The 25,281-nt window shown below is 42.4% G+C and overlaps 1 protein-coding gene across 3 annotated transcripts in view; it reads right to left on the reverse strand.

The window, feature by feature from the left end:
* The window catches only part of LOC121539578 (alpha-(1,6)-fucosyltransferase), a 139,690-nt gene that overhangs the window by 52,407 nt on the left and 62,002 nt on the right, over window positions 1-25,281 (reverse strand). For 2 of the 3 annotated variants that reach the window (XM_045223547.1, XM_045223548.1), the window contains exon 3: window positions 4,603-5,191. In XM_045223547.1, coding sequence (XP_045079482.1) covers window positions 4,603-4,805 — 203 coding nt within the window. In that variant the 5' untranslated portion in view covers window positions 4,806-5,191. Of the gene's footprint in view, window positions 1-4,602; window positions 5,192-5,422; window positions 5,609-25,281 lie in introns of those variants that run through there. The other variant, XM_045223549.1, reaches the window with a different exon arrangement.

Consider the following 25,281-nt stretch of genomic DNA (forward strand, 5'->3'; position numbering starts at 1 on the left):
GAGTGGTGGGCCAGGTAGACATTTGGTTTTGAGGCACAGTCACGGGAAATACTTGCGTTTACCTGCTGTATGGTAGCAGGGTGGAAGTCTTTTCGTGGTAGCAGGGTTGAGATAACCACTTGTGCGTTGGGGAAAGTAGAAGAAGCTTTTTCTATCACTCCCTTGAGTGCTGTAGCCACCCTTTCCTGCTATGTTCTCAGGTCGTTTGTGCCTGTGTGTATTATTATGTGGCTGGGTGATCCTAGTTGGTCATCAGACAGAAGGTCTAGGGCGCGCTGGGTGTTTGGACACCAGAGTTTAGACACTGTGTCTTTGGGAAAAAAAGTATTTTCTTGTATTTCCCGTTTGAGTCCATAAGGAGTACAATTTGGGGCTTTTGTATGTCCTCAGTGGGTGTGGGGGGGTCATCAGGAGGGCTATCAGGGTGGCTGACAGGGGGGTGCTCAGAGGGGTTGGGATCCCCTGGGCTTGGGGTTCTTCATTTGTTTGTCCGGCTGTGATGTCGAGGCTACTGTTCTGCTGCGGTGTCAAGACTTTGGACAGGATCTGAGGTGGGCTGTTCTGCTGGCTTCTCTGCGGGGGTGGCCAGCTCTCTAATGGGTTGTTCTCTGTCACCCATCATCGTTCTCATCTTCTCCTCCAGCACTCTGATCCTCTCCTCTAGTGCTCTGCTCTTTCTCCTGTTGATGTTGTCTCACCACAGTCCAGAGTGCAGATATGTCTCTCTCCACCTCCAGCTCTCCAGGTCTAGTTAAGGGGGTGTTGTTGTGCTGGACTGTTGTCTGGGTCTGTGTTGACTGGAGTGTAATCACCTGCTGTTCCAGCTCCACCTGCCTTACCTCCAGCTGGGTGAATGTATCCTTCATTTCAATGAGGGAGTAGTACTCTGTGCTGGGAAGTTGACTTTCCGCTTGGGGTTGCTCATCTGTGGGGTTATTTAATGAAGAGGTTTGGTCTGACCCGCTCGGGGTGGGGGTATCTTTCTCAAGGGAGAGCTTTTCCTGCTGAGCTATTTCTTTGTTTAGGTGAAAGTCCAGCTGGAACTGTTTGGGGTTGCCCTGTACCAATACTGTTCCAGATTTATAAAGATTGATATTAGCTGACTCGTAGTCCTCGTTGTCTAGTATCCTGAGTTTCCACCCATCACTAACACCCTCCCTCTTAACAGAGGGGTAGTGTGCTAATATAGCACTGTGCCATGCCAGGGGATGGTCTGTGTGGAAGATAAGGTTGCTTATGTTCCCATTTTTATAGAAGTCAGCAAAAAGTGTCTCTTGATTTCCCATAGGAGCTTCATTCTGGTAAACACACACACCACTGTATTGGTTAACATGCCTCTACATCTCCTCCTCTGTCTCTGCCTGGTGCTGTCATCCCAGTGTCTCTCTACATTCCTCCTCTCTCTAGAGGTCCTACTGTCAACAATACTTAGTTTATAGATAGGGGGTGTAATACCCCTCTACCAGCTCCCTCCCTCTCTCAATCCCTCCGTCCCTTCATCCCTCGCTCCCACTCATCCATCACCCTGTCACTCAACCAGCGAAGGGTCAATCTAACCTGCAGTGCTCACCAACTCTGTCACACACACACACACACACACACACGTCTGCTGAACCCATCTGCTGAGCTCATCATTAGTGTGTGTCCACAGGGAGCTTGTCAGAATGACTGACAGCCCAGCTAAAGGAGATGGGGTGAAACTGCTCAGGATGCTAGCCTGTTTTAAATTGACCATTGAGTCAATATATAATAAAGAGATACCAAACCAACCCCCACTGTGAAAATATATACACATGCACGCACACACACACAAACACGTTTGTTTTACTATCTTTGTGGGGACCAAACAATTGATTCCCATTCAAAATCCGATTTTCCCTAACCCCTAACCCTAAACCTAATTCTAACCATAACCCTAATTTTAACCCTAAACATAACCCCTATGCCTAAAATAGCCTTATTCCTTGTGGGGACCGGCTAGGATAGTAAAACCACACACACACACACACTCTTTGTCCTACTCAGACACCTCTGTTAGCAGTGCAGCCAGTAGTCTCATTACTGCAGTTCCTCAGAGAGACACTGCTGCAGTCTCAACCTGCATCCCAAATGGCACCATATTCCCTTTATAGTGCACTACTTTTGACCAGAGCCTTATAGGGCCCTGGTCAAAAGTAATGCACTATCAAGGGAATAAGGTGCCATTTAGGACGCAAACTCAGTCTTGCTGGCTGCTTCTCATTATGTTGCCTGGCCTCCACACATACCAGAACAGCCATTACCACAGGGCCTGGACCCTGAGGAGAGGCCCTTCATCCTGCACACTACCCCATTAACACTGTAGACACCACCCCATTAACACTGTAGACACCACCCCATTAACACTGTAGACACCACCCCATTAACACTGTAGACACCACCCCATTAACACTTTAGACACCACCCCATTAACACTGTAGACACCACCCCATTAACACTGTAGACACCACCCCATTAACACTGTAGACACAACCCTGCACACACCACCTCATTAACACTGTAGACACAACCCTGCACACCCCACACCATTAACACAGTAGACACCACCCCATTAACACTGTAGACACAACCCTGCACACCCCACACCATTAACACTGTAGACACAACCCTGCACACACCACCCCATTAACACTGTAGACACAACCCTGCACACACCACCCCATTAACACTGTAGACACAACCCTGCACACCCCACACCATTAACACTGTAGACACAACCCTGCACACACCACCCCATTAACATTGTAGACACAACCCTACACACCCTACCCCACTAACACTGTTAACACAACCCTGCACTTCCACCCCATTAACACTGTAGACACAACCCTGCACACCCCACCCCATTAACATTGTAAATAATACTCAAACCCTTTGGACTCGAGAAAGGACCATAACATTGCAGTAACATTGCAGTAATGCTAACACTGTGAGCCGAGGCCTACTCATTGGCCAGTGCTGACCACTACAGACAGCAGGGGTCAGTGATGTCTGACTGAAGCCCCACTACTACTACTGGCTCTGGGTAGGAGCTGCTCATCAGGTCTAGGATCAGTTTACCATCCCCCAATCCTAACCTTAACCAAAGGGGGGGGGGGGCACACAAAACTGACCTTAGATCAGTTAGCTTAGATACGCTCTCTCTCTCCTTCAATAGAGCAGGCTAAGTACAATGGAATCCTGCGTGCTTATGTACGTGTCGTTTTGTGAGTGAGAGAGAAAGAGGGAGGAAAAGAGAGACCGAGAGAGAGGATGTGTGTGTAATGTGCGCATGTCTGTGTGTGTGTGTGAGCGTGCCAGTGTATGAGTTTGAGCGTACATTTGTGAATGTGTCTCAAATCAGCTCGCTGTAAGAACAACTTCTGCACATCTTTTTCTTTACTTTGAACAACCTTTTGAAACGTTAAATAGGACAGACCTTATCAGTTCACAACTCTGACAGTTGCTTCAGGCTTGAATCAATTGGCATGCCAGTGTTTGAGGGCCGTAATACGGCATCTGACAAGCGCAATAACAGAACAGCTTTCTCATGGCCTTTAGACACAGCCCATCAGTCCATGTTGGCACCCTGTCCATCACGTATCACAACATGCCATCTTACACTACACCATAGCTACCATGACAGGCACTGGCATTACATGGCTTTAGTTATGGTTTGTAGACAGCAACGAGGAAGGGAAATACTCTGCTGTAAGACTACTTTAACCCACGTCTCATCAGAACACTACACAAATCCACCAAACACTACACAAATCCACCACTGATCAAAGCACAACAGCTTGTGAGAGAGAATACTGAAAAGAGAAGAAACATACTGCAGTACTCTGATGTAAATCTACTTCAACTAACCAGGAAGTGAACTTCAGTAATGTAAAGTGTAATTTTTATTTTTTATTAAATTTATTTATCCAGGTTAGTGTCATTGAGATAAAATCTATTTTTCAAGAGAGACCAGGTCCAACCGAGATAGCAGCAGGAGGGAACAATGTTTGAGACAAATATCAGACAAACTGTAACAACTTACAGACATAGACACACCATAAAACAAAACAAAATGACATAGACACACATACATTTCAATTACAGAAACATACAAACATGTAAAATTAGAATACAGAATCTAACCAAAACAGTAATGTAAGATCACAGATGATCAACGCTTGGATTAATGGGTCAGAGAAGTAATGATGCATAATGATACAGAGGAAATACTCTTGACACCCTGAAGACTATTTTATCTAAGTACAGTAACGTAAGATTACAGATTACCAACGCTTCCTGGGATTATTGGGTCAGATAATCTGAATGCATGTAGTGAAGTAATGGTGCATAACATCTCACTTTGAATTAGAACATCATAATCCAGGAGGTAGAGAGAAAAGGGAAGAAACAGAAAGAGAGGAGAGAAAGTGAGAGACAGAACGTGAAAGGGACAGAGAATGGAGAGACAAAGATGAGGAGAAAGAGACAGAAACAGAGAGAGAAGGAGCGAGAGTGAGAAAGACAGAAACGTAAAGAAAGCCAAACTCATTGTGTTAGTTAATTCGCGGCCACTCGTCTCACCTGAGTGTCTCAGCCATGCGTCTCAGGTCCTCATTCTGCTGTTTCAGTCTCTCCAGCTTGGCCAGGATCTTGGACAGCTCTCTGCTGGATCTCTCCGGGTGCTCGCTGTCCCTCACCAGGTGACCTCCAATGTAGAACAGCAGTGTGCCCCAAGCCAGGAGCACCAGCATGATCCAGCGCCACGAACCTGCCCATGGGCGCATCTTTCACCCCTCTGGGGCCTTTGGGGCCTATTGGGCTGGGGTGGAGGGGTGAGGGATGGGGGGTGAGCAGCACTCCCGTCACAATAGGCCTTGAGGCATGGTGAGAATGCCGGAGGGCGTGGGGGGGAGGACGGAGATGGTGAGATGCAGTTCAGGTAGGGTTGGTGGGGTTAGTTAATGCATGGCTATGGTTCCTCCAGGGAGTTAGGATGTCCGAGTCCTCTCTGGTCTAGGCTGGATTGGGCTTGTGCTGAGCCGGGGTCTGGTAGTCTGGTCAGCTCACTGGTGTTACCCTCTGTGTCTCTGTAGTCCTGACTGACTGACTGACTGGCAGATGGCTCAGTCTCTCTGGGTCTCTATGGCGTGGCCTTGTAGAATACTTCCCTCTGCTCAAAGAGAAAACAATGAAGTAGGGTTGGGAGTCAATGACAAAATCAGAGAGAAACCGCAGCCCTTATCTTATTCCTCCACCCTTCCTCTCTTCCTCTCTGATAAACCAGAGTCAGGAGCCCCTCACTATATAAACCCACCACTCAGCAGTAAACAAACGTGACACACCACTCAACATTACATCAACAACCTGACTGAACACAACACAAACCCACTTCTATACTCACCACAAATCCACCATTCAACTTAACACAAACCCACCACCATTCAAGAAAACACTACACAAATCCACTGAACGCAACAAAAATCCACCACTGATCAGAGCACAACGGCTAACTGCCTGTGAGAGAGAATACTGACAATAGAATCGCAGCTACCGGTAGTTCCCTTGTCTAATAATAAAACTGGGTTAAATCATTGTTATGTGGAAGAGCTTATGGATGTCAGTGTAGAGGTATCCTCCTCCCCTCTATTTGAGGACAAGTCCCTCCCCCAACACAGCTCTGCTCACATACACACACTCCTCCCCCAGGACCCAGCCACACACAGTCTCAGAGCAGGCAGGAAGATCACACACGCACACACTCACATTTTGACATCACAGGCCAACAAAGAGTTGAATGGTTCAGGAATGATTATGGATATGGCTGAATATTCTATATTCATTACAGAGGATATATAATACTTATCCCTTCATTACACATGACTGGCAGGCTGGCTGAATACAGAAGAGACTAGTTAGTTATGGATTTCTGTGTGGAGCATATACAATGTATTATAGATTGTAGCAGTGGTTTGAGCCGAGGCGATCAATGGGCGGACTCAATGAATTAATCAATAGACTGACCTTCAGCTGCATGCCTAGTGCTGCCTGCTTGTCTGTCAAGTTTCAAATTGTTTTGTCAAGTGCATAAGTACAGTGAAATGCGTTTCTTGCTTGCTCTTCCCCAACAATACAGTAATCAACATCGGTAGTACTGTAACAAAAAAGAAAAAAAAGTGAAGTAGCACAAAAACACACGAGAAATAGAAATAAGAAGAAACACGAGAAAGTAAGTACAGTAAACTATATACAGGGTCAGTTCCAGGGTCAGTTCCAATACCATATTTACAATGTGCAGGGATACTGGAGTGGTAGGGTTAGATATGTATAGGGGTAAGGTGACTAGGCATCAGGATATATGATAAACAGAGTCACAGCAGCGTATATCACAATTGTATGTGAGTGTCTGTGCGTGTGTGTAGAGTCAGTATGAATGTGTGTGTTATGTGTGTGAGCAAATTAAGTGTGTGTGTGTGTGTGTGTGTGTGTTGGTGTGTCAGTGTGAGTGTGCATAGAGTGAGTGTGTGTGTGCAATTGAGATTGCGTCGTCTACGGATCTGTTGGGGCGGTACGCAAATTGCAATGGGTCTAGGGTATCTGGGATGATGGAGTTTGTGTGCCATGACCAGCCTTTCAAAACACTTCATGATTACAGATTTGAGTGCTAAAGCACAGTGGTCATTGTGGCAAGTAGCCTTAGAGTTTTTGGGAACAGGCATGATGGTGGTCAGCTTGAGACATGTGGGAATTACAGACTGGGACAAGGAGAGTTTGAAAATGACCATGAATGCCTCCCGAGTGGCGCAGCGGTCTAAGGCACGGCATCACAGTGTTGCGGCGTCACTACAGCCTGGGGTTCAATCCCATAGGGCGGCGCACTCGTCCGGGTTAGGGGAGGGTTTGGCCGGGGGGGCTTTACTTGGCTCATGGCGCTCTATAGCGACTCCTTGTGGCGGGCTGTGCGCCTGCAGGCTGACTTCGGTCGTCAGTTGAACAATGTTTCCTCCGACACATTGGTGCGGCTGGCTTCTGGGTTAAGTGAGCGGGTGTTAAGAAGCGTTGTTTGGCAGGTCCTGTTTCGGAGGACGCATGACTCCACCTTCGCCTCTTCCAGTGCCCGTTGGGGAGTTGCAGCGATGAGACAAGATCGTAATATCACGAAATTGGGGAGAAAAAGGGGCTACAAATAAAAAAATAAAAAAATAATGGGCGTTAATATGCCTGCCAGCTGATCTGCGCATTCTCTGAGTATGTGCCCTGGAATACTGTCTGGCCCGCGGCCTTATGAGTGTTGACCTGATTAAAAACCTTACTCACGTCGGCCTCGGAGAGTGAGATCACCCAGTCACCTGGGTCAGCGGGGGCCCTCATGCACATCTCAGTCTTGTTTTTGTCGGCGCGTGCATAAAATGCATTGAGTTTGTCTGGTAGAGAGGGATGTTTTCCTTAGTAATCCGTAATGGACTGTAACCCCTGTCAGACAGAGAGAGAGGGCTGCTGCCTAGTGAGGGAGCCTAGTGAAGCTAGCAGCCAGCATTCACCTCTCTCTCTCTCCTTCTGATTGTCTATCTGTCAGACAGACAGGACTGCACTGTAAAAAAATATATTGAGATTCAGTCAAAATGACTCGTTAAATAAAAAAATGGTTGAGTTGACAAAACAGTTTAGATAACTACAACTTTTCAAATTGTCTTAACTTATGAAATCAAGTTGAATCAGCTAAGAACTACGTGTTTACTCAACTTAGAAATTCACTACCATAAAGTCAAATCTACTGAAGCAACACAACTGTTGTGTTGACAAAAAATGTCAAGGTAGCCCTTTACACTCTTACCCGTATACGGGTTGAAAATGGCATATTTGGGCACTGATAAGCGCCTAAATTGGAACACAGTGTCTGTACAGTAACATGCTATAAACGACATCAGAGCTCAGGCTCTGCTCTTCACAGTGCTGTATGGGTTTTGACTCACAGATGTTCTGAACTTGAGAACCGCACGTGACAAGAAGTAGCCTCCATCCCTCCTGCTAATTGGGCAACTGTTTGCAAATGTTTTGTTGTCTGAGTGAGAGAAATGCTGTAAATTAAGAGGACTCAATGTATTTTGAAAGATGAGATGATGAGGATTATAATAAATACCGCTTTGATCTTATACAAGCAATTTCCATATCATAAAACTAATGTCATATACAGTGTCAATGTTTAGGATAACTATGTTTGATGTATATTACAAGATGACATTGCGTCATGGTTGGCAATAGAACAAGCTTCAAATAATGCTCACCTGACCCAGATTGTGATTTATAATGGATCGTTTTTGATTTGCGTAAACAACAACAGTAATTGTGTGATGGCTGGGATGCAGGGTTGTCTTCCAAAGAAAACAACTACAAGTGTGCTTGCTCTACAGTGCCTTGCAAAAGTATTCATCCCCCTTGGCGTTTTTCCTATTTTGTTGCATTACAACCTGTAATTTAAATTGATTTTTATTTGGATTTCATGTAATGGACATACACAAAATAGTCCAAATTGGTGAAGTGAAATGAAAAAAATAACTTGTTTCCAAAAATTCAAAAAAATTAATTATGGAAGATTGGCGCGTGCATATGTATTCACCCCCTTTGCTATGAAGCCCCTAAATAAGATCTGGTGCAATCAATTACCTTCAGAAGTCACATAATTAGTTAAATAAAGTCCACCTGTGTGCAATCTAAGTGTCACATGATCTGTCACATGATCTCAGTGTATATATACACCTGTTCTGAAAGGCCCCAGAGTCTGCAACACCACTAAGCAAGGGGTACCACCAAGCAAGCGGCACCATGAACACCAAGGAGCTCTCCAAACAGGTCAAGGACAAAGTTGTGGAGAAGTACAGATCAGGGTTGGGTTATAAAAAAATATCCAAAACTTTGAACATCCCACGGAGCACCATTAAATCCATTATTAAAAAATGGAAAGAATATGGCACCACAACAAACCTGCCAAGAGAGGGCCGCCCACCAAAACTCACGGACCAGGCAAGGAGGGTATTAATCAGAGAGGCAACAAAGATACCAAATATAACCCTGAAGGAGCTGCAAAGCTCCACAGAGGAGATTGGAGTATCTGTCCATAGGACCACTTTAAACCGTACACTCACAGAGCTGGGCTTTACGGAAGAGTGGCCAGAAAAAAGCCATTGCTTAAAGAAAGAAATAAGAAAACATGTTTGGTGTTCGCCAAAAGGCATGTGGGAGACCTCCCAAACATAAAGATTACTGTACACCAGCGGAACCCATCCAACTTGAAGGAGCTGGAGCAGTTTTGCCTTGAAGAATGGGCAAAAATCCCAGTTGCTAGATGTGCCAAGCTTATAGAGACATACCCCAAGAGACTTGCAGCTGTATTTGCTGCAAAAGGTGGCTCTACAAAGTATTGACTTTGGGGGGGTGAATAGTTATGCACGCTCAAGTTTTCTCAAGTTTCACAACAAAAAATATTTAGCATCTTCAAAGTGGTAGGCATGTTGTGTAAATCAAATGATACAAACCCCCCCAAAATCTATTTAAATTCCAGGTTGTAAGGCAACAAAGTAGAAAAAATGCCAAGGGGGTGAATACTTTCGCAAGCCACTGTAGCTCCTCGACGGCACAGCGAGGAGAGCTCAAAAAAGCGCCTTATAGTGGAAGACTCTTCTTTGAGTCATAAAAGTGCATTGAAATTACTTAGGAACTGTGCACACTTTGGAGAGTTGTGTGGCCACTTGGAGACACCAGTTCGTCCTCTCACTCCAACCCTTGTCTTTTTAATTTAATGTTTTATACTTAATTTGCACCTATCCCACATTTTCCAGGAATATTTGTATTATGTTACTGAATGTATCAAAGAGTATTTTAAGATTTCTTTATCAACAAATGCAGCGAAAAGTACAGTAAATGTAAAAGGCACATAAAATCAACAGTGTAATGTTTGGATTAAGTATTGTGTCAGGTGAACTGTTGTGTCCTCAACTTTGGTCTAATAATTTCCCCATAATCTTCAAACAGTTCACTTTCAATTGCTACACAAGTGCTATCTAGAAACTTAAAGGGTTCTTCAGCTGTCCCCATAGGAGAACGCTTTAAAGAACCCTTTTTGGTTGCAGGTAGAACCCTTTTTACAGAGGTTTTTACATGGAACCCAAAAGGGTTCTACCTGAAACCAAAAAGGGTTCTACCTGGAACCAAAAAGGGTTCTCCTATGGGGACAGCCAAAGAACCCTTTTGGAACCATTTTTTCTAAGAGGGTCCCATGCTTATGCATATGCATTTCATATTTATTCTGTAAGAAACATTTCAATTTAACCCTACCCATATAGCCCAATTCCCACAAGTGTAAAGGGTTAAGATGACTTCAACTTGACTAATTGTCTATAGTTATGTACCTAGGTTGACTCAACAAAGATCAACGTGTTTCCTCAACTTAGAAATTCATAACCAAAAAGTCAAATCAACTGAAACAACATAACAGCTGTATTGACAAAAAATGTCAAATTCAGATTACTTAAACGTATTCATTCTCTAGCTCTCTCTCTCATCCACACCAACACTGCTAGGCCTGTATGATCAATGCTCAACCACCTGCCTTGTGCATATATCCCATCACAGCTACAATTGTAATCCTGAATGCTGATTGTGCTCCTTATGATTCTGTAAATGGCATTGGATCAATAGAACATCTCATTAATTAGTCAATATTTGTTTTGCTGTTAAATAACTGCCTTAAGCTACTTAAGGCTTCCATCTAGCAGTATCACTGTGATTTCTCTGTATGGTGCCACACACACATTCACACACACACCAGGGTTTCCGTTAGGAAAATGTGGCGTCGGACAACGTGACCAGGAAGATTTTAATTTGGCGGCCATTTGAGAAATGTACCAGACCCATATGCATTGGGTGCATAACCCATTAGGGCATCCACCCACGGTGCTCAGAATGACAGAAATAACATTTAGATTATGGTAATTAATCTTAACAAAATATTCAACTCCTGTAATGAAGCATTCAATAAAACTGAATTTTCAAACATTTGACAAAATGCAATTCGCGGGAAAAAGGTAAAACACCATTCTAAACAGGGCACCTGATGCGAACAGTATATATGACAGATATGAAAATCTCTGTTAGAAAGAGAGTGATTTTAAAGATGCCACAACGAGGATGGGTTGCTAATATGACTAGGATTTGGCTTCTGGACAATGAAATAAAGTTTATGAAAACCAATAGAACAGGAGAGAAATGGCATATGAGGAAGTCTTTCATAAGCACAGTGCATGGCAAAAGGCCTAGCTGATTATTGAGTTCCGGCTGTCAGTGAAAAGCATCTCAAATATGTGTGAAGATAATGTGTCTTGTGTATAATAAAAATGTCAAGACAAAAAGAAGGGGAGGGTTGTGTGGCGAAGATAGAATAGCCGCGTCTCTCTCTAGAATGCATGCGCACAGCTCTCCAGAATCCACTCAGCTGTCTCCCACAAATTCTTCCACATCCATTGTTTCATGTGAATTGTTTGTTCTTTGATTGTTTATTTTGATCAATTCCCCATGACATATGTCACCAGTAGTAAATGTACCGTTAATCCCCGTCATTTGATTACATTAATTTCTGTTAATGTATTACTAATTAGGCCTACAGTAATTTACCATTCCCATTCTTAGAGTGGAAACGTTGTTTGCAGAGTTCACAACCTGCTACACTTGTGAGAAATACGTTTTGGTTTATTTCATAATTTACTAGTTGCCCATTTTATCTATTGTCTTTGTTTTGGAGTGCTCCATGTGAACAATGAGCATGGGTCTGGTTTCTATGTCCTGATAACGTTGAGGGAGCGCGCGCGCCTGGGCAAGCATAGAAGTAACTGGCCTGCTGCATGTAAATGTAGGAAAGCCCATTTGGATGTTTGATTTCTGATTGTCTTAGTAACCACGTCCACCAGTAATAAGCTGAGCTTCCCAGTCATTTTTTATTCACCTCACACAGTAAGTCAACAAAGTCTGTTTTTTTAACATCCATTGCAAATAATAGCCTAATAGTTCCTCACAGTAGGCCTATTTGAAAAATCTTTCCAACAATCTCCCCCTCGATAATCACCAAGCCTCGGTGTGAAAGAGCAAAATATCATCATCTGATGATCCCATATATCCAGTGGAAGCGTCTTAAAATACCTTTCCCTTGTGCAAAAACAGCTGTCTGTCCCGAGTTCACTGGTTTGGGAAACTCTGAGGGCCCAGAATAGGCTAGTTGATACAATGTTGCAAGTTCCCTAGAGACAGCTTCAATCCTGAGCCAGTTGATTGATTTGATACAATGTTGCACTTCACTAGCAATAGCTCAAGTCAAGACAGATAGAAAGGAAGGCAGATAGGCTGAGTAGAGAGATGAATGTGATTGAAAGAACCAGAATTTACATCAGTATATTTTCTAACGTTTTCATTTGTAGGCTTTATGTATTTTAAGACGCTAGTATGTACAGCACAGTGCAAATAACAGTATGTTCTGTATCTGTGACAGATTGGATCAATCTCTCAGGGTATCTATAAAGGCAAACTAGGGCTGACCCCATTTAGTCGACTGGTCGATTGTTTGGTCGATAGGCTGTTGATCGACCGAGATGTCTTTAGTCGAGCAGTAGCAAATAACATAAAATAATATCATGGTGTACAAGACACCTGTCTGATTCACGCCTGTCTGAGTGGACTAATCCATTGTGGAAGCCGTTGGATGGCACAGTCCATCAGTCTAAGACATGTGCTACTGAAATTGTATATGGTTATATTATGTAAGAACAATGGTGCAACACAAATACAAATTATATTATTTTATAACAACTGCGCTTTCTCCCGCGTTGGATATTGGTCGTTGTCCGCGATTCTGAAACACATCAGCGCGCTGTTGAATTGGTGCCTTTTCCTAGACCATGTTGCTATGTGCATAATAGCAAAGTTAACCAGCATATTGGTGTTGATAACAATGCGGTGGAGGCAGCAGCAGAGTTAGGAGACGAGAAAACAGCCCTTGCCTTATTGTCTAAGAAAAGTGAGGAGAGAGGAAACCCCAAATTAATTAAGTCTATAATCAATAGCCTAACTGTTAAATGTGCCTATATCTACAGAAATAAGACAGATCCTGCTTCTGTTGCCTGTTTGAGTGTTTGGTTGATAGCCTACTGATTCCGTGAGCACCAAGCCTCACGCAACAATTTCACAGATTAGGCTGTTTTTAATATTTGCTATGCTGTAATAAAGGCTGTAATTTTTGGGAGGGGGATAGACCAGCCACTCTGGTATTATTTATAATTGATTTAGTGTTGTTAACGCTGTTCCAAATTGTCAGAATTTTTTTAAGTATAATAATAATAATAACAATAATAATTACCCTCCTTTTTCCTTGATCTCCTTCGTAATGTTATTATTACTATTATTATGATCATCATTATAATAATAAGTAATGTCATTATCATTAATAGGCTTAGTATAGCAGCCTTGTATACAGTGGTGTGAAAAAGTGTTTGCCCCCTTCCTGATTTCTTATTTGTTTGCATGTTTGTCACACTTAAATGTTTCAGATCATCAAACAAATTTTACTATTAGTCAAAGATAACACAAGTAAACACAAAATGCAGTTTTGAAATGAAGGTTGTTATTATTAAGGGAAAACAAAATCCAAACCCACATGGCCCTGTGTGAAAAAGTGATTGCCCCCTACAACCTAATAACTGGTTGGGCCACCCTTAGCAGCAACAGCTGCAATCAAGCGTTTGCGATAACTTGCAATGAGTCTTTTACAGCACTGTGGAGGAATTTTGGCCCACTCATCTTTGCAGAATTGTTGTAATTCAGCCACATTGGAGGGTTTTCGAGCATGAACTGCCTTTTTAAGGTCATGCCACAGCATCTCAATAGGATTCAGGTCAGGACTTTGACTAGGCCACTCCAAAGTCTTCATTTTGTTTTTCTTCAGCCATTCAGAGGTGGACTTGCTGGTGTGTTTTGGATCATTGTCCTGCTGCAGAACCCAAGTTTGCTTCAGCTTGAGGTCACGAACAGATGGCCAGACATTCTCCTTCAGGATTTTTTGGTAGACAGCAGAATTCATGGTTCCATTTATCACAGCAAGTCTTCCAGGTCCTGACGCAGCAAAACAGGCCCAGACCATCACACTACCACCACCATATTTTACTGTTGGTATGATGTTCTTTTTCTGAAATGCAGTGTTACTTTTACGCCAGATGTAATGGGACACACACCTTCCAAAAAGTTCAACTTTTGTCTCGTCAGTCCACAGAGTATTTTCCCAAAGGTCTTGGGGATCATCAAGATGTTTTCTGGCAAAAATGAGACAAGCCTTAATGTTCTTTTTGCTCAGCAGTGGTTTTTGTCTGCCATGCAGGCCATTTTTGCCCAGTCTCTTTCTTATGGTGGAGTCATGAACACTGACCTTAACTGAGGCAAGTGAGGCCTGCAGCTCTTTGGATGTTGTTGTGGGTTCTTTTGTGACCTCTTGGATGAGTCGTCGCTGCGCTCTTGGGGTAATTTTGGTCGGCCGGCCACTCCTGGGAAGGTTCACCACTGTTCCATGTTTTCGCCATTTGTGGATAATGGCTCTCACTGTGGTTCGCTGGAGTCCCAAAGCTTTAGAAATGGCTTTATATTTCTAATTTGTTCCTGAATTTCTTTGGATCTCGGCATGATGTCTAGCTTTTGAGAATCTTTTGGTCTACTTCACTTTGTCAGGCAGGTCCTATTTAAGTGATTCCTTGATTGAGAACAGGTGTGGCAGTAATCAGGCCTGGGTGTGGCTAGAGGAATTGAACTCAGGTGTGCTAAACCACAGTTGAGTTGTGTTATAACAGGAGGGGCAAACACTTTTTCACACAGTGCCATGTAGGTTTGGATTTTGTTTTCCCTTAATAATAACAACCTTCATTTCAAAACTGCATTTTGTGTTTACTTGTGTTATCTTTGACTAATATAAAAATTGGTTTGATGATCTGAAACATTTAAGTGTGACAAACATGCAAACAAATAACAAATTAGGAAGGGGGCAAACAGTTTTTCACACCACTGTAACTACCATCGAGCTGTAGGCCTAAGAGCGCATCCTGTTTAGTCTTAATACCGTAACTTACTTAGGCCTATATTTCAATACTTATATAGGCTACTGTATCAATCAATCATTTATTTGTTAATGTCATCACACAGCATACGAGTCATTCATGATGTGAAATGCAATCAAGCATTTTAGTTTTAAAATAAAATAAAGCGAGCGTTGAATAATTAGCTTAAACAATAAATAAACCGTTCCATTTTGGAAATTTTATTCACAAATGAATGCTACTATTTTGAGTCTGTAATAATGGCTTAACAAAACAAAAAACATTACAACTCACTCTCTGGTACGCTTACAATTTATTTAGTGTTGTTTACATTGTTCCAAACGGTCAGAAAAATTATATTGTAATCTAACAACACCTGTTTGGCACACATAATATTCACGCAGCGCTTGCGCCTTACCTTCTTTTTCTTGATCTCAAGTATTTTCCACAACTAGTCAAATATATTTCACACATCTGACTTCCCCTTTACCTCCTGCTCAACCAGTAAACATTCCCCCGTTTCGAGTTTCTTTGTCACGTCCTCTGCATCAATATTGCTGTCAAATGTGTTATGGTGTTCAGAGTTTGTTATAACCAATTTATTGATGTGATTATGATATGCTATAGGTCAGGCCCTATTGGTCACGTGCATGCTAAGCATACATGCGTCACGTACAGAGAGCAAAGGTTGAGGGAATAGGGAATGTTTTTCCTAAACAAATTAGGGATTTCGGTAATATAACTTTTCAGTCAGAAATGGCTGTAATTATGTTGCAGCTTCAGCAACACGGACAGCACTATACACACTGATGCTCTGTGGTGGTTGCTGCAGCAGGGAGGAGAGAGTGACAAGTGCTATTCACACAGTCACTCACTGTCTTTAAAGAAAACATTGCAGTAAGTCTGAGCAAGGCAGCACAATCAAATAAATTGCGGTCGTACTCCCTCTAGTCAGTTGTGTGTCTTAATTACTTCATCAAACAGTGTGCTTAAGGCATCAGACAAGCTCAGTGCATATAGTTGATTTGACTAAAACACATAGGATGTGTCTATATATTGAAAAATACACGTTTTAAAATTTCGACCAATCAATTGGTCGAAAGAACAGACGACTCTTGGTCGACCAATATTTTTTTTGTCGGGGACAGCTCTAAGGCAAACAAATGGGAGATAGAACATACAGTACATATGTTGTAATGTAACCTATCCTATGGAGTGTTTGGCGCTACAGGCACTAGACAGATGGATGAGCAACAACAAGGTGATCAAATGAAACGTTACACCTGAACGATAATGTGATGATAAAGGTTGCTGGTTTGAATTCCCGAGCCGACTAAGTAAAACATCTGCCGATGTGCTGTTAAGAAAGGCACTTAACCCTAGTTGCTCTGGATAACAGTGTCCTTTAATTACTTAAATGTGTTTATTCTCCCTCTCTTAGTCTGAAAATAGTTTTGTCTACAGCTCAGCCAATGGCTGCGTTGGATTCAGTTTGCTCTGCATCTCTAAGCCAATGGTGGCGTCTAATTCCATTTGTTCTGCCGCTCTCAGCCAATTAATAATTGAGCCGGTGCCATATCATACCAGTACAGCACTGAGCCCCAGTTCAGTCTCATCAGTCAAAAAGAAGAGAAGTGACCAGGAACTGCATCTTTTATAAATATTAGCCTTTATCAATATTCAACAGCTGGAGAACGAGAAGGAAAGAGAAGTCTTTTGGCACCCTAATCAAAGTTAGCTTTACTCTCATTCTTTCTCTCTTTCTTTCTCACTCTCTTTCTCCTCTCCAGAGTGAAGGGATGCTATAAGGGTTAGGTAACAACCCTAATCTCTCTCTCTCTCTCTGAAAAAATATTGAATGGGTAGATAACGACCCTATGCATAGTAAGAAACTAGGCTACATTGTCCTTAGATGATTCTAGTAAGTACCTGTCTCTCAGGGATATTCTATAACAGCAGTGGTGTAACATCTGTCAGTCTCTAGTCTCTAGTCCTCCAATGTCCACACCCTCCCAGGGCCCAGCCATGAGCTCTGTTCTGTTCATTGATCTGTTATTCTGTTCTCAAGCTAGGTAACACACACCACGGTAAAACACTTGACCTATACTCCTTCCCAACCCCACCTCTCCCCATCTCTGATTTGAATGTCTATTTTCCAAGTGAAAAGGGATATTTGCATTGGGGGGAATCTTGCATTTTGGCTGCACCTCAAGGTTGGTTGAACACTGCCATTTCCTACAGATAAGTGAAATTTGAGAATCCAAATGGATGTTGTGTTATTCATGATAATGGAGGATGACTGTGCTGTGTTGTTATTAAAGGCAGTAACACACACACACACACACACACACACACAGTATTCTCTTCTCTTAGTGAACTAATGCAGCGCTATGCCTCCAGGGCTTAACTCTAAACCACTAAACTAGGACGAGTGGGAAACCGAGGTGTCATCAATAGTGCCTGCCACCGCAGTACTGTAAGTGAGCCAAGCCAGCCAAGATTGGTGCTGTTTGTGTTTGTCTGTGTGTGTGCACGTGTGTGTGTGTTTGAGGCCAGGGCTGAGGCTGATCCGGATGGCTGTATTCCTCCTATAGCAGCTCAGCTCCGCAGAAGGGGAAGTTAGAGGTTAGCGGTCAGGGACCAGCCCAGGATCATCAGTGACCAGCTCAGGCCATCCAAGAGGCTTTCACCTCAGCCTGTCTAAGTCTTGCTCCATCTTCCAACCATCCCACTCAGAAACATGGAGAATAAAGCTGCTAAAGACATGTATAGTATCTATACCAGCCTCACTGCTGGCTACTCCTGCTTCACTAGAGAGAAAAGTCATCTCCGCTTCCTGTTAAAAGCCCATGGACTGACACATGACCAGTGTTGGCCAGCGGGCTTTGTGCTAGTGGTGAAAGAAAGAGACGGAGGTAAGGCTCTACTTACATCATAGGCAGCGGAGCCACTGAAGCAGCACTGAAACAGGAGCCTGGATGCTAGAGGAGGTTGACGTTTATTGAGATTAATCTTGTCCTGGAGGCAGAGCTGAGCCATTTCCACTAGATGGGCCAGTGGCAAAGTCAAAATGGTCTTATTTATCGTAAACATTTAAGCTAACAAAAATGTGTTTTTTGGTCTTAAGTTAATGTTAGGGTTAGCATAAGGTTAGCAGTGTGGTTAAGGTTAGGTTTAAAATGAGATTGTATTACTTTGTGGCTGTGGCACCTAGTTAATACCCTGCAGAGCTGACTCCAGTGTAGAGGTCTTCACGGATTCACCTGTACCCGAATACCCGAGACCCGATCCGGGACCCGAGCAGAATTGTAAATAATGTCACAGGTCTGGGTCGGATCTGATATGATTGTCATGGGCCTCTGGTATGCGTAACTTTAACTGACTTGTCCGGAAGGGCCCGTACTGACTGATCCGACTGCTGTGTGTGTGTGTGTGTGTGTGTGTGTGTGTGGAGAGAGAGGAGAGAGAGGAGAGAGGAGAGAGAGAGAGAGAGAGAGAGAGAGAGAGAGAGAGAGAGAGAGAGAGAGAGAGAGAGAGAGAGAGAGAGAGAGAGAGAGAGAGAGAGAGAGAGAGAGAGAGAGAGAGAGAGAGAGAGAGAGAGAGAGAGAGAGAGAGAGAGAGAGAGAGAGAGAGAGAGAGAGAGAGAGAGAGAGAGAGAGAGAGAGAGAGAGAGAGAGAGAGAGAGAGAGAGAGAGAGAGAGAGAGAGAGAGAGAGAGAGAGAGACGTAGCTGGCTAATCATAAGTCAGCAAAACGGCAATAGACTACAGTCACAGAGTTAGGAGATATCCAATCAATGGAAGATGGAATTAAAATGACGGAATTAAAAGTTAAAGGAGAAGGCTAGGCTACAACGACCAAGAGCCAACAGGTAAGCTGCTACTTAATATTCTGAATTGATTTGTTATTTGTAAGTGTAAGATGAGAAAGCGCATGCACTGCAGCTTCAATTAGCCTAGCTAGATAACTTTAGTTAGCTTAACTAGCTTCTCCCGGTTTGATGCAGTCAAGACAGGTACTACGTAATCATATTTGATGATAAATAACCTAGCAACGGCAGCTATTAGTCTACTATAGCGCGAGTCTGCTTGGTTGGTTGCTGTCTCTCGTCTCTCCCTCAGTCCTCCCTGCTCCCCGTGTCTCTCGCTCACAGTGCGGCCCCTCCCCCGCATCTAGAGCGGCTCCTCTCGCGCCTTATCAGCTCTGGTTAATAAAGTAGCTTAAAAAATGACCTTTCTGCTGCTTCCCTCACTCAGATCGGACAGGGTCTGGATCCGACAAAGTCTATACGGAACGGGTCTAGTTGTCTTCGAATCCGTTCGGAACAGGTATCTATATTTTAAAAAATTATGCATATTGGGTCCAGGTGGGAAAGCCCCAGGTCCATTTTGGAACGCGTCCAACTTTTTGGACCCGTGAAGACCTACCTCTACTCCAGTGCATGAGTCATCCCAATAAAGGCCAACCTGCGATGCCAGAGCAGAGCTGCTGTGCCTACACCGCTAAGGACAAACACGCCTCACAGCCAGCTATCACCTTACATCTGCAACGTGTTTCTGGGCCATAACATCCCGTAGCGGTGTGTGTGAGTGTGTGTGTTTTTGTGTGTGCATGCGTGTGTGTGTTTGTGTGTGTGGCTCTTGGCTTAGCCCTGCTGTCACACCTACAGTAAGGTGGAAAAGGAGGAAGCCAATGATCTGGTCCCCAGAGATTGTCTACAGTAGGGGGGCTGTGGATCCACAGTGCGCACACACACACACACACACACACACAGGTTATTATGCAAATTAGTGAGTAATTAACAGGTCGATGGACGCAGAATTACCAGCCGGAAGGGAAGCTTTTGTGATTCTCTTACATCATAAATTGTTATATTGAATAATGTCACATTAAGTGAGCAACATCTGCTAGGCCAATCTGGTGTTTGGAGAAGCTTTAAGGTTATTTTCTAAGGAGGGAGGTTGTGTGTGTGTGTGTGTGTGTGTGTGTGCATGTTTCAGTACGTGCGTGTGTGTGTATGTGTTTAGGGTTGTTTTGTAAGGAGAGAGGTCGTGTCCGGTCAGAGGAGATAGGAGAACAGGCAGAGAGATAACAAACAACCCAATCACAACAGCTGCATGCTGCCTTACAGATAGGCCTCTTCTGTCTGTCCTCATATAGGCTACCCACTGGGCACAAACTGGTTGAATCAACGTTGTTTCAATGTAATTTGTCAATGTATTGTGTTGTGGAATCTACAGGGAAAATACACTGGATTTGAAAAAAGTCATCAACGTAAACTGTTGTTTTGAGGGTGAAATTTCAACCACAGGATTATGTCATCATGGTAACCAAATTTCAACATAGACAAAATATGTTGAATTTTTTCCTTTAAAAGAGCCATTGAACACGCCGATTGGCAAGTGTGTTTTTCTGTTGCTCATTAGAAAAACGAGATTTCGGTCTTGGAGGTGTGTTTCCTGACCAATTCCGAATTTTGTTAAATTATGTTTGTCACCCATGAGACACAATAGACGCGGAAGACTATTTCACTTCCTCAAGATACCCAGTATGAATCTAAGATAACTCAAGGGTGTTTTAGTTGTGCAATTTTACATCTAACTAAGGTGTTTGGTGCAGCATTTATCAAGTAAAAAAATGTGTGACGTGTTGTCTCATGTAAACAAAGTCAGGGCTGCTGGGCAGGTCTGTCTCACTGTCTATGCTATTGGATAAAGAGCAATCACCGCAGCTGTTCACCCTATGTTAGTGGGCAAATTGACATTGTCAAATCAAAACCCAACCTTCATTTACCCATTGTGATTGCATCAGCTGATATTGCACCAATTGGATTCACACTCTAATTACTGTACATGCGGTCTATTTAGTTCAGGGGTTCCCAAACCTTTTCACCCTTCAGGCATTGGGGAACATCCCACGTGCGCGCACCACATCTATTTCTATGGGCACAAGCACTGTTCATGACACAAACTGTTCACACTCCTCTTGTCGGTGGAGAGAATTTTGCAGGTTTAAAGCTTATTTCCTGCAATTTTACACATTTTGTCATGGGGTGGAAAGACAAATGTGCAGTTTTAAAGCACATTTTCTTGCAATTCTATACATTTTGCCATGTCTAATGTGTATTCATGTGATATTTAAGTGACAAAAAAATGACAACACTATCTATTGGCTAAAAAACTATAGCTGACATGGGCCAGTAGTGGACATTTCTGACAAGTTATAAAATGCTCTCCAAGGTATACAATGACTAACATGGAAAGAGGAACTGATGATGCAATTTCGAAATTTGCACCTTGTGCATTCTACTATTTCAACTTTCAAGAGTAAGTTTAAAGACGGAGAGGGTTAAAAGAAAAATACTAATAAAATAACATTTAATAAATAAATTATATATATATATATATATATATATATATATATATATATATAAATATATATATATATATATAATATATATATATATACACACACACACACTGAACAATGTAATGGTCATACACAAAATAGTGAAAATTGGTGAAGTGAAATTCAAAAAATAACTTGCTTAAAAAAATTCTAAAAAATAAATAACGGAAAAGAGGTGCGTGCATATGTATTCACCCCATTTGCTATGAACCCCTAAATAAGATCTGGTGCAACCAATTACCTTCAGAAGTCACATAATTAGTTAAATAAAGTCCACTTGTGTGCAATCTAAGTGTCACATGATCTGTCACATGATCTCAGTGATCTCAGTATATATACACCTGTTCTGAAAGGCCCCAGAGTCTGCAACACCACTAAGCAAGGGGCTCCACCAAGCAAGTGGCACCATGAAAACCAAGGAGCTCTCCAAACAGGTCAGAGACAAAGTTGTGGAGGAGTACAGATCAGGGTTGGGTTATAAAAAAAAAAATCCAAAACTTTGAACATCCCACGGAGCACCATTGAATCCATTATAAAAAAATGGAAAGAATATGGCACCACAACAAACCTGCCAAGAGTGGGCCGCCCACCAAAACTCACGGACCAGGCAAGGAGGGCATTAATCAGAGAGGCAACAAAGAGACCAAAGATAACCCTGAAGGAGCTGCAAAGCTCCACAGAGGAGATTGGAGTATCTGTCCATAGGACCACTTTAAGCCGTACACTCCACAGAGCTGGGCTTTACGGAAGAGTGGTCAGAAAAAAGCCATTGCTTAAAGAAAAAAATAAGTAAACACATTTGGTGTTCGCCAAAAGCCATGTGAGAGACTCCCCAAACATATGGAAGAAGGTACTCTGGTCAGATGAGACTAAAATTGAGCTTTTTGGCCATCAAGGAAAATACTATGTCTGGCGCAAACCCAACACCTCTCATCTCCCCGAGAACATCATCCCCACAGTGAAGCATGGTGGTGGCAGCATCATGCTGTGAGGATGTTTTTCGTCGGCAGGGACTGGGAAACTGGTCAGGAATGATAGATGGCGCTAAATACAGGACACAGGTCCAGGAATGGCTAAAGGATTGCAATATTTACCTGGAGCTAACCCTGCAGATAGCACTACTGGGTGATCTGAAAAGTCATAGTCAATCGATCAATAATATAATAATACTTTTAGCAAAAAAAAATATTTTATTTCAATTTACGATCTGTAGAAACAATGAGAATAGAAAGGTTCAGAACTTTTGTAAAACATCACAGTACAGTTGAAAAATATATGGCAAATAGAAATCCAATATGGATGGTGTTAAGAGATAGATGGGAGGTGTTGAATGGAGCTGAAGGATGGGACTAATAACAACAACTAATAACAACAAGATAACTAATGTAAAGCATACTGTGTCCATAATAAGTATATAGGTTATAGGTTGAGAGCTTTTGTGAAAGAGCAGTTAGAAAAATATGGCATATAGAAGCAAACCAGATGGACATCATGAAAATGATCGGAGGAAGTTCAGGAGTAAAAACAAACAAAATATAATTATTGTAGAATTTTACTGTGTCCATAAAATGTATATAGTATGTATGGGCTGGAAGTAGAGGCCTAAGTGTTGTTATTCACTAGTTTACTCCAACTGGGGAAGGGGTGGTGGGGTTGGAAAGTAATGAAGGGAAATATAATTTTAAAAAGGATATGTGTGTGTGTATGTATGTATGTATGTATGTATGTATGTATGTATGTATGTATGTATGTATGTATGTATGTATGTATGTATATATATATATATATATATATATATATATATATATATATATATATATATATGTGTATGTGTATATATGTGTATGTATATGTGTAAAAAAAAAAAAAAGTGGCTCTACAAAGTATTGACTTTGGGGGGGTGAATAGTTATGCACACTCAAGTTTTCTGTTTCTTTGTCTTATTTCTTGTTTGTTTCACAAAGTGGTAGGCATGTTGTGTAAATCAAATGATACAAACCCCCAAAAATCAATTTTAATTCCAGGCTGTAAGGCAACAAAATAGGAAAAATGCCAAGGGGGGTGAATACTTTCGCAAGTCACTGTATATAACACCTCTGTTTATCTCTGTATGTCAGAGCTCTCGGCCCAACACTCAATAGTGTTGGGTCGACCAGCCTCATTATTACAGAGCTCTCACTATATCCACTCTGTGTGCATGTTGTGACGGCTCCCTTATTAATAAGTACAATAAAGATTTTTGATTAAGTATAACCTGATTGGTGATTGAGTTTGTCTCTCCTCATTTGGTAATTTAGAATATCCACCACAATGCAAAAAAGGACCGGACATTTTTCATTAACGCCTTCATCACACTGATAATGTCATTGCATTTTGGTACACTAGAAGTACATTCATTTCCAATGGAACGCTGCGTTTGCCTTGCAGTGCGTTCTGTGTGGTGCATTCGTTGGATTTATCTAACGTATGTGTCAAACTGTATGTGTAGACGGCTTGACAAAAATGGTAGCAGAAGGTGAATGTTGAACTTTTGTTGCACACATATCCAGATGATGCTGCGTACCATTTTGCGCAATGACTCTGTAAGTGTGATCGAGGCGTAAGACCTTCATGGAAACATGCAACAATAGCAAGCCTATCGTCTTACAGTCAAAAGACTATAGCCTATTATTGAACATTCAACTGCTGTAATGAAGCAGCTAATAAAACGTAATTTTCAAACATTTCCCAAATGCAATTCGCGGAAAACACAGTTCTAAACTGCGCACCTAATGCGAGTAGTTTCATATGTGACAGAGATGAAAATCTCTGTTAGAAACTTAGAAAGAGGGGGAATCTAATAGCAACTACTATGATGGGTTGCTAATATGACTAGGATTGTGCCTTTGGTTTCTGGACAACGAAATAAAGTTGATATGAAAACCGATAGAACAGGAGAGAAAAGCTGGTTAATGGCATGAGGAAGTCTTTATAAAATAATTACCTCCACGTTTCTATGGATGGATTTTCGCAAGGCTACTTTGAAGCAAGGTAAGATATTCCTCATTATTTGAAGTAAAGTAATGTGCCTCAAGATCACATTGCAAAGTGGTGGGTGACGCTCTGATAGTCAACGGTAGGCAGGCTATAGGCTAAGCATCCGAATGCGAATGGGAATGCGAAAAAAGCTCATTTTTAATCGTGGCCACCAAAGTTTTTAACACGCGATTGCATTTAGAATTGTTATTTGTTGCGCAATGACTGGGCTTCCAAAAGAAGGTTTCACTCCAGTAGCCTACAGGCTTTTTGAGGAGCTACTCTCGCGCCATCTGACAGGTGGTAGGCTATTCCGTTCCTCAAACTAGGCTCTGTATGCTGTGCGCCTGTGATAAATAAAATGCATGACGACTAACGAAAATACACACACAAACTTTAAATCAAAACTTTAAATGCACTTTAAAAAGTTTAGAGCGTGTCGAGTTTCAATTCCTTGGTGTCCACATCACCAACAAACTATCATGGTCCAAACACACCAAGACAGTCGTGAAGAGGGCACAACAACACCTTTTCCCCCGCAGGAGACTGAAAAGATTTGGCATGGGTATTTGGCATTTCACAGTAAGGTCTACACCTGTTGTATTTGGCGCATGTGACAAATAACATTTGATTTGATTTGAATGTGTGAGAGTATGCAATGTGTATATAGTAGTATTGGCTTGCCTGTGTGCCCATGCATATGCATATGTATTTGTTCAGGC

This window comes from Coregonus clupeaformis, chromosome 11, assembly GCF_020615455.1.
Source record: "Coregonus clupeaformis isolate EN_2021a chromosome 11, ASM2061545v1, whole genome shotgun sequence".
NCBI lineage: Eukaryota > Metazoa > Chordata > Actinopteri > Salmoniformes > Salmonidae > Coregonus > Coregonus clupeaformis.